This window comes from Elephantulus edwardii, unplaced genomic scaffold (genome assembly GCF_000299155.1).
Source record: "Elephantulus edwardii isolate Elephantulus edwardi_28Jun2011 unplaced genomic scaffold, EleEdw1.0 scaffold00117, whole genome shotgun sequence".
NCBI classification, from domain to species: domain Eukaryota; kingdom Metazoa; phylum Chordata; class Mammalia; order Macroscelidea; family Macroscelididae; genus Elephantulus; species Elephantulus edwardii.
The window spans coordinates 7,153,872-7,165,579 of NW_006399867.1; the positions used below are offsets into that span (position 1 = coordinate 7,153,872).

Below are 11,708 nucleotides of genomic sequence, written 5' to 3' on the forward strand. Positions count from 1 at the left end.
GGCCGCTGCCCCGGGCGCCCAGCATGCCGGTGCATTACACCCTGAATCTGCGCGTCTTCTGGCCCCTGGTGACCGGCCTGTGCACCGCCATCGTGTGCCTCTATCATGCCCTGCGGGGAAGTGGGGGCACTCCAGCTGAGCCCCCCGACGGCACAGACTGCGGCTTCCCGCTGCTCAAAGCGGCCGCCCTGCTGCTCCTGGGCTATGTGCTCTTTCGCTACCGCCACACTGTCCGCCAGCGGTTCCTTCCCCGGCCCCCACGCTTGGGGGACCACCCCACCATGTCTCCACGGCCCTTTGGAGAGCCTGGCCTTGGCATCTTGCTGGAGAGTTACTACGAGCACGAGGTGCGCCTGTCGCCGCACGTGCTGGGTCACAGCAAGGCGCACGTAAGCCGGATCGTGGGGGAACTGGTGCGGGCTGGCCGGGCCCGATCATCTCCAGGCCCCATCCTTGGTGGGACTTTGGCCTTGGGCTTCCGCGGAGACTTCATACAAGTGGGCAGTGCCTACGAGCAGCATAAAATCCGCCGACCCGACGGCTTCGATGTGCTGGTGCCTCTGCGCCTTCCGCCACTGGTGGCGCTGGAGCCGCGGAGCCTGGGCGCGGAGCCCACGCTGGCCCCTGGTCTGCGCAGCTGCTTCTTGTGCGCGCTCAAGGCACCGCCCACGTCATCCGGGGTCTCCTCGGGTAACTGGCTCCGGGACTGCAAACCTTTCGCCGACGGTTTCTGCGTGGACGTGCGCGGTCGGCGTCACCTCTCCGCCACGCTGGTGCTGCGCTGGTTTCAGTCGCACCTACAGCGCTGTCTGGCCACTGTCCGCTACAGCCTGGAGGAGCGCTGCCGCGTCAGCCTGACCCCGGGAGGACCGGAGCAGCCGCCCACCTTGCACATCCTGCCCTGCCGCACCGACTACGGCTGCTGCCGCCTTTCCATGGCCGTGCGTCTCATCCCTGCCGTCCATCTTGGCGACGGCGCCTTCCTCGTGGCGCCACCACCGCCCCCGGCTCGCGCTGGGCCGCTGTCGGAGCTTCCAGGAGGTTTACGCCCGGAGGCGCTGTGGGGAGTGAACACTGCGCGCCAGGAGCAGAAGCTGCTGAGCTGGCTGCAGGAATGGGCCCCTCCAGGTGCCTGCTACCTCAAGTGCCTGCAGTTGCTTAAGGCCCTTAGAGACCTAGGTGCCCGAGGACTGGACTCTGGGGCTGCCCAGCATTGGGGGAGCATTCTGTCCTCCTACGTGCTCAAGTCAGCGCTGCTGGCGGTGCTGCTGCACGAGGGGCCAGCCGCCCAGGACTGGGATGAGATGCACCTGAGTGAGCGCCTGGAGGAGATGGTGCAGTTTCTTGCGGATTGCCTGCTGCAACGTCGTGCGCTCTTCCATTGCGTCCTTGGCCCCGGTGGGGCGTCTCCTGAGGTGGGCCCCCTGCCCAAGGTGCTGCGTGAAGCCCCTTCAATCGACCTCCTGGCAGCTTTCGACCAGCGCGTCCGGGATCTCACAGCTGCGCGGTTGCTGTCCACGTGGCGAAGGCTGCCTCAGCTTCTCCGGGCCTATGGGGGTCCTCGCTACCTTGCCAGGTGCCTCCCACCCCGGAGTCAGCGCACCCAGGAGTTCCCGGAATACGAACTGTAAACCCCGACAGCGCCATCATCTGACCAAAATGCTCCTAGAGCTTCGAAGGGTGAGGGAGGGCAGTTAAACCCGTTTAATCTGGGGAAGGTGAGCTGCGCAAAGTGCGGGGAGTTTGGCGGCAGCCTCAAGCTTTTGTGGCTTAAATGGCACCCTTGGCTCCACAGTTATGGCTCTTTATTCACACCCACCTGGGTGGCCTACGATAACTGTGGAAAAACCATCACCAAAGCGTGTAGCAGCTCAGAATTGGCCCAAATATTCTGTATGGGGTGAATGAACCTATAGCAGGACTGCTTTTAGGAACATGAAACAGGAAGCAAGCCCGCTGCAGCAAGAGACAGGTCTAAGCTCTTGCAACAAAGTTTGCTTTTCAATCTAGTGTTTTTAATGTAAGTTGCTTGCTAGGTACTTGGTTCCCTTCTCTTTAGAAGAAAACCTCAGCCTACCAATAGAATTGTAGTTCTCTTCCAGAGAATGGTGTTCTGAAAGCAGTGAATATCCGCAGAGGGGCGCAATCCTGGGTATTTGTCAGGGTCTTAGAGAAAGAAGTCAGGCGTGAGGCACCAAGGATTTGGTTCCAGAAACTTCCAAAAGCAAAGCGCACTTTATTTTTGATGTATTCCTTTTTTTTTTTTTTTTGTGGTCACTGCTAGTGCCAAGCATTGCATCTGGAAGGGAGATCTGTTACCTTTATCATGAAGAAAATAAGTTGCCTTGAAAAGGAGCCAGCTGGCGTCTTTTGCATCCCTCCAGGGTCCTAGTCAGTCCACACCCCTTTACTGGTTGCAGTGCAAATCGCACCCAAAATACCTGTCTGCCTCAAACAGTACTTGGAGGGCTTGAAAGGTGGGTGGACCTGGAGAAAAGGTTGGGGCTTTGGTTTCATGGCGTCTCCCTAGAGCCTGCTGCTTGCTGGAGATGGACATGCGTGTCCCTTTGGTTTCATGGCGTCTCCCTAGAGCCTGCTGCTTGCTGGAGATGGACATGCGTGTCCCTGAACATATCCTTGTTTAAAGAGCTGATGCCACTGTCTAGTATGTATGTCATCATTGCCCCCTATCCATCCTTGCTGAGGTTAACTGGTTAAAAGTTTCTTTCTCCACTACCACAGCCACCTTGAGCCGACTTGATCAGCTTTGAAGAGCGTTTGGTTGTGCACAAGCCTGGCAGGGGCATTTCACTGAGAGCTTAGACTTGGAAACTATGTGTAAAAAGCAAAAGAGAAATACAGTCAGGCAGACAGGGCTTAAGAAGCATCTGTTCTTTGTTCTCTTCAGGCATAAGGATCACTGATATGTAATCAGCAGCTTATTCTGAACTCTCTTGTCCCCCAAATTTCTGATGTCCCACAACTTTCAGCCAACTTAAAAGTCAGTTTCACTTTAAAATAGCCCATCATCCCTTGAGGAGTCAAGGTGGCATAAGCGTTTTGTGATTGGCAGTTTGAGCCCACGCCAGCAGCACCATGCAAGAAAGGCCTGGGAAACTGTTAACCTACAGTTTCCAGCTCAGGAATCCCTTTGGAGCAGTTCTGCTAAGTTAGAACTGACCTGAGAACAGGTTTTGGTTTCATCCTCCCTTTGCCTGTTTGGGGAGCAGCTGGCCTGGGTAATAATTTAGAAATTCCACGTCCTCCCCCCCCTCCCCCAACAGAGACCTGTGCTTTCTTAGACTCTTAAAGGTCTAACTTGGAAGACAAAAATAGCTGTTGAAACAGGGCCATTGTGTAATTTCTGAGCTATTTTGAGGGAATTGTTTAAACCTTTCTTTAGGCACTTAGGCGCTGCAGGAAATCATGGTGATTCGCATCAGATTCCCACGGAAGTCTTGTGCTATGAGAGACATGGCCTTGTGGGCTGTGCTTTCTCTTTGGGGTGGGGATGGAGATGGGTCCTCTTAAAACCTGAAGGTCCTTCCTAGCTTTTCAAGTTAGTGTAAGGTCATAAGGTACTGAACTTAACATGAGTCATCCCACAGACTTCCTGCAAAATCAGCAACTGCATAGTGTTCTTTAAATTACTTTAAAAGAATAAATGCCAAGAGTCTGCCTTAGATCCTGCATTTCTATACCTAGCTGCAGCTTCCACGTTTGGCCATTAAGTCTCCTGGAATTGGGGGCCAGAAACGCTCAGAGATAATTTTAGAAAGCTTTAAAAATAGAATTTTCCAAATATTTTTAAATGGGTTGATAAGTATCTCTTTCCCCCTCTCCTGTCTTGATCATATTTTGAAGCATGTCTAGTTACATACTGTTTTTGTAGATTTTCTTTTCCAGGTTAATTTCCCAAAGACTTGTTCATCCTCCAACTTTTAAAAAGTTTTCTCTTATTTTTTTTTTAAAATTCACAGAGCGTTGTGTTTGTGGATTTTTAAAGATATCAGTGTTTTGTTTAAATGCCGTGCCGAGCAATTGCTTTCTGCACCTAGTGACCAAAAGGTAGCGATTTAGATCAATTCTAATCAATGTTGAGTCACTTGAAACGTGTACTGTGTACAGATGAAGTAATATGGCATATCTAGTGGGTGTGCTTGTTGTCCAGTACACGTAAACTCAATTCTGTATTTTATTAGAACTCCACTGAGTCCATTTCACATGCACCCTTTTTATTGGGGGGGGGGGCGGTGTATGCTTGGTGCTGGTACATATGCAGATGTCCTCAGAAAGGAAGGCTCAAATTGCTCATGTAACAACAACAAGCACAAAAAGATGAATTTTCTAGGCAGTACCGAAAGAAGATGTTTTGGGGCAGAGGAACCAGCAATCAGCCATTGTCCCTGGGACTCTGTTCAGTGAACTCCCACTGGCTAGTCTCCTGGGCCACGCTGGACTGTTTGCGGACTGGGCGAAGGAGGACGGGGTTTGGTTTTGTGCTGTATTGTTTTAGTGACATAAAAACTGAATTTGAAAGAAGCGAGAACGTGAGCAAACCAAAGAAATCTGAAGCATCCAGGAAGGAAAAGCTAAGAGAGAAGTGAGAAAGGAGAAAGGAAGAAGGGATGAGTGGATGAGGAAAGTCCGGGCTGGAAGTGCATGTTCAAGTGTGTGTGATTTTAGGTCAAGGTGCAGCCTCAGAAGCAAGACGGGGAGGAGAGTGAGTGAAAAGGGATGCAGGTGTTGGACCCACCTGAAAAAGGCCCCATTACTTGATGCTAACCTATTTTCAGGAACCCTATTGGTGCACGGAGGTAAGAGCTGGGCTGCTGACTGAAAAGATCAATTGTTCTAACCCACCAGCCATTCTGTGGGAGAAAAAGGATTGGGGGGGGGGAATCTGCTTCCATGAAAATCCCAGCCTCACAAACTACAGGGAAGTTTGGCTGTGGCCTGCAGGGGTGTTTAGGAGTCAGAATTGACTCCCTGGAAGTGAATTTTGTTTGTGCCAAGTCCCAAAGTGCCAGATATTTAATTTAAAAAAAAAAGGAGGAGAAACTAGAAGTTAGAATGTTTAAATGGAATAATAAAACTAATTTGAAAATGTTCAAAACAGCGTGGACCAAAGACAGCATTAGATTGAGCCTGAGGCCACCAGTTGGTGACCCCTGTCTTACATAGCTAAACCCCCACCCCCCATTTGTCCTTGTACAAATTCTATTTATTTGTTTTGACTACATTGTTCTGTAGAGTTGAAGGTGCAAGTTTTCAAGTCTTTTGCATTTCTCAGAGCTAAGCTGTATTGTAAAAAACACATTCCCTAAAAAAAAAAAATTAACACACTGATAGATAATAACACTTAATTCCGAGAAGGCTCAGAGTTCTGGAGACCTTTTCTGGAACCAGCCAGGGGCCAGTTCTTTGCATTTTTCTTCCTGGTACTTTGAGGGTAAGCTCCTGGGCCTGGAGTTAACAGATGAGTAATCAGGAAGGATTGTAGAAGAATTTGTTTCCTTTTTATTTGTATTTTTTTGAAATAAAATTATTATTTTATATTGGTTTACTTAACAGAGTTCTTTTTATTTGTATTTTTAAGGACCCATTAGGGAGCACTGGTGACCTAGTGTGTAGGGAATTGTGTTCCTAATGCAAAGGTGGACAGTTCAACCTTACCAGCTGCTTCATGGGGGAAAGATGGGCAGTGTGATTTACAGCCTTTGAAACCCCGCTGGAGGGTCAGCTCTGAGTCACTTCTGACGCTACAGCAAAAAGTTGAGAACTCATTAGTGCTTAAAATTTATTTTATTTATTTATCTGTATATTTTGTTTTGTGGGCTCTTAGCCTGTGACTCAGCCTTGATCCCTGGTGGCTGTGGATACCAAAAATATCTAGTGATGGGTCTTTAGCTTATTACTTTCTGCTCTGCTAGTACCAGCCTCCTGGCCTGGTAGTACCCATCACAGTGGAAAACACCCCCTCTTCTCAGGAAGTTATCCTGCCACCCTTCCAAAGCTTTGCCTCCTAATCTCAGAGAGGAAGTCATTTTTGCCCAATGGCTTCTGACTTTGATGGAGCTGTTTACTTGTGGAACTGTCTCCCTTTCCAGTGGTGGGAAGAATTAACCTCCTCATGGCCAGCAGGCATTTTTTTTTTGAGAGTGTTATCATCATGGTGTGTGTTAATTTTTTTTTAATAAAAACCACACACATCTTCTATGGAGACACTGCTGTTTACTTTGTCCCTATATAGCGCATGGCTTGGTGGGAGAAGAGCAAGTTAGGAAGGAGATGAATCAACATGTATACAGAGCTAAATGGGATCTCAACAAGTTCTTAAAGTATTCAGGAATATTCTTAGCACATTTTGCTCTTTTTAAAAAAAGTGCCTTCAAGCACTCGCTGAAAACATTCCTACTCTGTAATGTGGATTATGGCCCTAAACTGTGTGCTGTGTTGCATTCCAGTCATGGCCTCCGTTTGGTTCGAATGACAGAAGCCAACAAGTTCACCAAAACAACCTAGTTGCTAAAGTCATGGGTGGATCATGTGGACGGCATCTGCGTTTTGGAGGGGCCTTCATTTTCTATTCCTGGTAGGGTAAAACTTGCACTTTTAATCATATGGGTCATTTGGGGGCCTTGCTCTTTTATACATGGCTTTATTAATAAAGGATATTCTGGAGACCTCTGGGGTGTGTGTGTGTCAGATCTTAACTGGGGTGCTGCCTGTGTTTGCAACTGCACAGGCCTTAATTGTGCTTAAGGAAAGTCTAGGGTTACTGACTGAACAGGATCGACTGTGTACAGAGGTGAGCAGGATACAGTTCGTAGCCCTGGGAGAATGTAGGCTCCGCCCTGCCTTCAGGTCTCTCATTAAAGCGAGGAACTCCCATCTACTAGCTATCAGGGGAAAAGACAGGCAGTCTCCGCCTGTGCACTTCCAGCCTCTGGAAACCCACTACAGTCAGCTAAGGGTCCGCTTGTACTCAGTGGCTCATGACGAAGACCAGTGGTATGAACCCACCAGCTGTTCCGCGATAGAAAGATGTGGCAGTTGGCTTCCATAGAAACAGCCTTTGAAACCCTCTGTCCGACTGAGTTGCAATGAGTTGGAGTTGACTGGAAAGCAGTGGGTAATGCTTTTTCTGGTTTCTACTCTGCCTCCTGCCTCTTCCACACCTGCCCAAACACAAGCTTCAAGTCTTGGCCTGCGGCTAATTTATACTTGAAGAATTTACCCCAGAAAGCTCTCAGGCCTTCCCCAAATGGTAAACATTTGTGACTATAAAAAGCCACCAGGCTTGGGGAGAAATGGGATTTTAAGAGATGCTGAAGTTCAATGACTTCTGTGCCAGGTGGGGGCGGAGGAAGCTGTAGCTACCTACGGTTGGTTCCCCGTGTGGGGGTGGGGATGACACACACTTGCCCAGGGGAAAGATGAGAAATGGGATTTTAGAGACGCTGTAGGATGGTTCAGTGACTTCTATGCCAGGTGGGGGTGGAGGAAGCTGCAGCTACAGGTTGATTGGGGGGCTGAGGGGGAAGGGATGCTTGCCCAGGGGAAAGCCTGGGTGGGGTGTGTTCGTCATACTTTTAACAAGGAGTGGCTGCTACTGTGCTTGGAACTGTCCTGAGTCATCAAGGACACATGGTGGGGAGCAAGACAGCTGGGGCTACTCTCATTGTTCAAGGCACACAGTCAAGAAGCTGATTCTTAAGGGAGCTCTGGTGGCCTAGTGGCAAGGAGCTGCAACTACAATCCTAGAGGAGCATGGTTCGAATCCACCAGATGCTCTGCCGGGAAAGGAGGGACAATCTCCTCCTGTACCAGTCAGATCTGATTTGACGGTACAGTCACACAAAAATAATAAAATTTAAAAAAAAAACAAACAAACTGATTCTGGGTGCAATCCCGAAGGCATGTGGTTCAAAACCACTAGATGCTTTGCTAGAGGGGCAGTCTCCTGTACCAGTCGGATCCAATTCAACAGTAGACACACACACACTAATAGTTTTTAAAAAAACCCTGATTCTGTGCAGTGTGGTGGGCACCTTCTATCCGTGAGGAACTCCTGGGAGGGCTGCTTGGAAGAAGTGACATGCAGTCTGTGGTCCAAAGATGAATAAGAGCCAAGGACAGAAGCTGGACTGGACAACAATGAATCAGAGGTAAAAGAGGAACCTTCCTGATTGACCGCAAGAGGATGAGCCTATGAGGGCGGGGGAGGGGGGACCTTCAATAACAAGAAACGTCTATGGAGCAGCTCTGCTCTGTAATGCATGGAGGTGTTAGGTGGGAACTGACTTGACAGTAGTAGGTTTGCTATATATTGGAGTGGAGTACCTGGCGGATACGAACCACAGGCCTTTGGGATTGGAGTGCAGCTTCTTACCACTGGACCACCAGAACTCCCTCAGTAGTATCTTGTTGTGTACCATTGAGTCAGAACCAACCGATAGCTGACCCTCTGGCAGGTTTTCAGAGGCAGTTAATCCTATGGAAGGAGATTGCCCATCCTTCTCCCACGGAGCAGCTCATGGATTTGAACTGCCTGCCTTTGGGATTGCAGCACAGCTTCTTGCCACTAGACCACCAGAGCCAGAGGTTTAGACTTCATGATAACATAGAATGATTACTGTCTGCTGAAAATCATGGCCTAGCCAAACTGACATATACTTTGTGGGACACAATTCAACCTTTGACACCAAATATTATTTTTTTTCATTTTTTAAAATTAATTTTAAAAAGTTTACAGAGACTTAGGGTTTCCAGTCATTCATTGTTGCACTTTTCTCCCTACCCCCACGTTCCCCCCAATTCACTCTTCTCCTTGAAAAGAAAGAAAAACTCTTTCATTGTTATGCAATCCCTCCCTCCCAAGTCCATTCCACTATGAAGCCTTCACTCTGGACTTCTGTAATGATAGGAATACCTATTCATATATCCCTTTTAAACAGTTTTCTCCCTCATCTGTTTCAATGTAATATACATCGTTCTTCCCTCCTTTTCTGTCTACCCTCAACCCTGATGTTAGTCCCATTTTACAACAGTGACCCTATGCAATATTTGTCCTTTTGTGACTGAGACATTTCACTCAGCATAATGTCCTCCAGGGTCATCCATTTTGCATAATATTTCATGAGTTCCTTGTTTTTCAATGCTGTATAGTATTCCATTGTGTGAATATACCAGAGCTGCTCTATCCATTCGTTTGTTTGTTGATGGGCAAATATTAATTTTTTAAAGTTTTACTGGAACATGCCCATTTGCACAATTATCTATAGTTGTTTTCACTCTACAGCTGCAAAGCTGAGTAATTGCAAAACCAAACAAACAAACAAAATTAGTAAGCAAATACTTAAGATATTTGGCTGCAATAGTCCAGGCCTCGGCAGGAGGCCTGTGGTGATGTCAGAGAGGCTGGCTCTTCTAGAAACAAAACAGTAATGTTACTATGTGCTATTGAGTCAGAAAAAACTCATAGTTGACCCTCTAGCAGATTTTCAGAGGCTGTAAATCACACAGGAGGAAACTGCTCATTTTTCTCCTACAGAGCAGCTGGTGGATTCAAACCACTTGCCTTTGGGTTGGCAGCACAATTCTTTTACCCCAGGCCATGGCATTTTCAATCACTTGGGATAACAAGAATCGATGCCTTTGAGCTGTGGTATTGAAGCAGAGTAGTGAATATCCCATGGACTGCCAAAAGAGCAAACAGCTAGGTTTTGGGGAAGGTGCAGACAGAGTGCTCCTTGGAGACAAAAGTAACAAAGCTTCCTCTCACATATTTTTAGCACATCGCTAGGACAGGTTGTTCCTTGGAGAGAGACATTAAGCTTAGAAAGTAGGAGGGTAGGAAAAGAGAGAGGAAGACCCTTAACCAGATAAATTGACACAGTGACTATAGCAATGGCCTGGAGTATGTCAGAAATTGGGAGGATGTCACAGGATAGGACAGGCTTCAGATTTGTTGTTCTTACAAAGCCACCTTACCACTGAGTCACCAGGATTTGAAGGAAGACTCATCAACAGCTTGCGTTACGCAGATGATACAAACTTTGCTTGCTGAAAGTGAGGAGGACTTGAGATTCTTGCTGCAGAAGATCAAAAGACTATAATAAGGATTACATCTTGACAGCGAGAAAGCAAAAATCCTCACCACCAGGTCCATAGACAATATCTTGGGAGATGAAAAAGATTAAAATTGTCAAAGGTTGAATCTTACTTGGATCTACACTCAACACTCTTGATACCAGTAGTTAGGAGACCAGGAGATGTATGTTGTTGTTGTTGTTGTTGTTGTTGACTGCCGTCGATCGAGTTCAGCATGACTCATAGCAACTCTATGAACAAAAGACCTTATACCTTTCAATAACTATCATAATTTCTCCAAGTTCATAGAGTTTCCAGAGGCATGTGGTTTAGGAAGTGATGCCACTCCTGCTTCCAAACCTATCCTACAACTGGGGGCTCCACCAAACACTGTCCACATTGGTAAACCATTATGGTATTTAATACCCCAATGGCACAAGGTTCGACATCACAGCAAACCCAGATTATCTCAGTAGAGCAAACTGACAAGAATGAGATATATAGCGTGGGGAAAGTCTTCCGGCAGGGACCTTTCCAAAGTGTTAACGTGCAATGATGACAGTTTAAACATTAAGGCACATTTGACCCAAACCATAGTCTTTTCAATGACTTGCTGTGCATCTGGAAGTTGGACAATGAATAAGGATAACAGAAGAATCAATGCCTTTGAGTTACACTGTTGGGACAGAGTACTGCATAACCCATGGACTGTCAAAAGAACGAATGAGTCTGTCTTGGAGAAAGTGGAACCAGGGTGCTCCTTAGAGGCTGGGATGATGAAACTTCATCTCACATGTTTTGGGCATGTTGCTAGGCATGGCCAGTCTTTGGAAAAAGACACCATGCTTGGAAAGGTGGAGGGTCAGAGAAAGAGGAAGACCCTCAACCAGATGAATTGACAGAGTGACTGTAACAATTGGGCTCAGAGATGATGCGAGTGGCACAAGACGGCATATCTGTTCAGATCTGTGGTCACAAGGTCACTAGGAGTCATAGTTGACTTGACGACACTCAGCAACAACAGCAGACCACCAGAGCTCCCGGTGTGGTCAGGGACAGCACTTTAATGCCAAGGGGCTTGTCTTCAGATCCTGTCTCTTTCGCTTCTCATCTGTATGTCTTCTGCAAGTTACCTAATCCTCTGAACCTCAACTCTGTCATCTGTGAAATGGGATTAAACTAGAACATCCCTCGTAGGACAGACTGTGAGGATTAAGTGAGTTTTGGCAGGCAAAGTGCTTGGTGCACAGCCAGTACCCAACAGCTGTTGGTGTGGAGTTCTGGGTGGGAGAATTAACATGGTCCCAGCTCCTAACCAGAAGGTTCAAGTTCACCCAGCAGAAGGCCAAACCTCTCTTCCAAGCTGTCTCTAGGTGGAGTCAAACCTCCAAATTTCATTTAGCAGCCAAGTGCATTTAGTATTTGTGTCCCACAAGGATCCCCCCTGAAATCTCATTTTTCTTCAGTCAGTAGCCTGGAGAGAGGCAGGCAGTCAGGAAGTGAATCAAAGACACAGGTGCGTTATTTCCCCACTCCTGCCATTCTGGATACTTTAGTTTTTATTTTTCCCTATCAAAGTCCCGTAATAATTCCTGTGGTTCAAGGAATCATGA

General features: G+C 47.5%; 1 protein-coding gene across 1 annotated transcript; it reads left to right on the plus strand.

Annotated features, from left to right (window-relative positions):
• The first annotated feature begins 23 nt into the window (after nucleotides 1-23).
• ITPRIPL2 (inositol 1,4,5-trisphosphate receptor interacting protein-like 2) lies at nucleotides 24-1,631 on the plus strand. The gene has a single exon (XM_006892715.1). The coding sequence runs from the start codon at nucleotides 24-26 to the stop codon at nucleotides 1,629-1,631; it is 1,608 nt and encodes a 535-aa protein (XP_006892777.1).
• The last annotated feature ends 10,077 nt before the right edge of the window (nucleotides 1,632-11,708 follow it).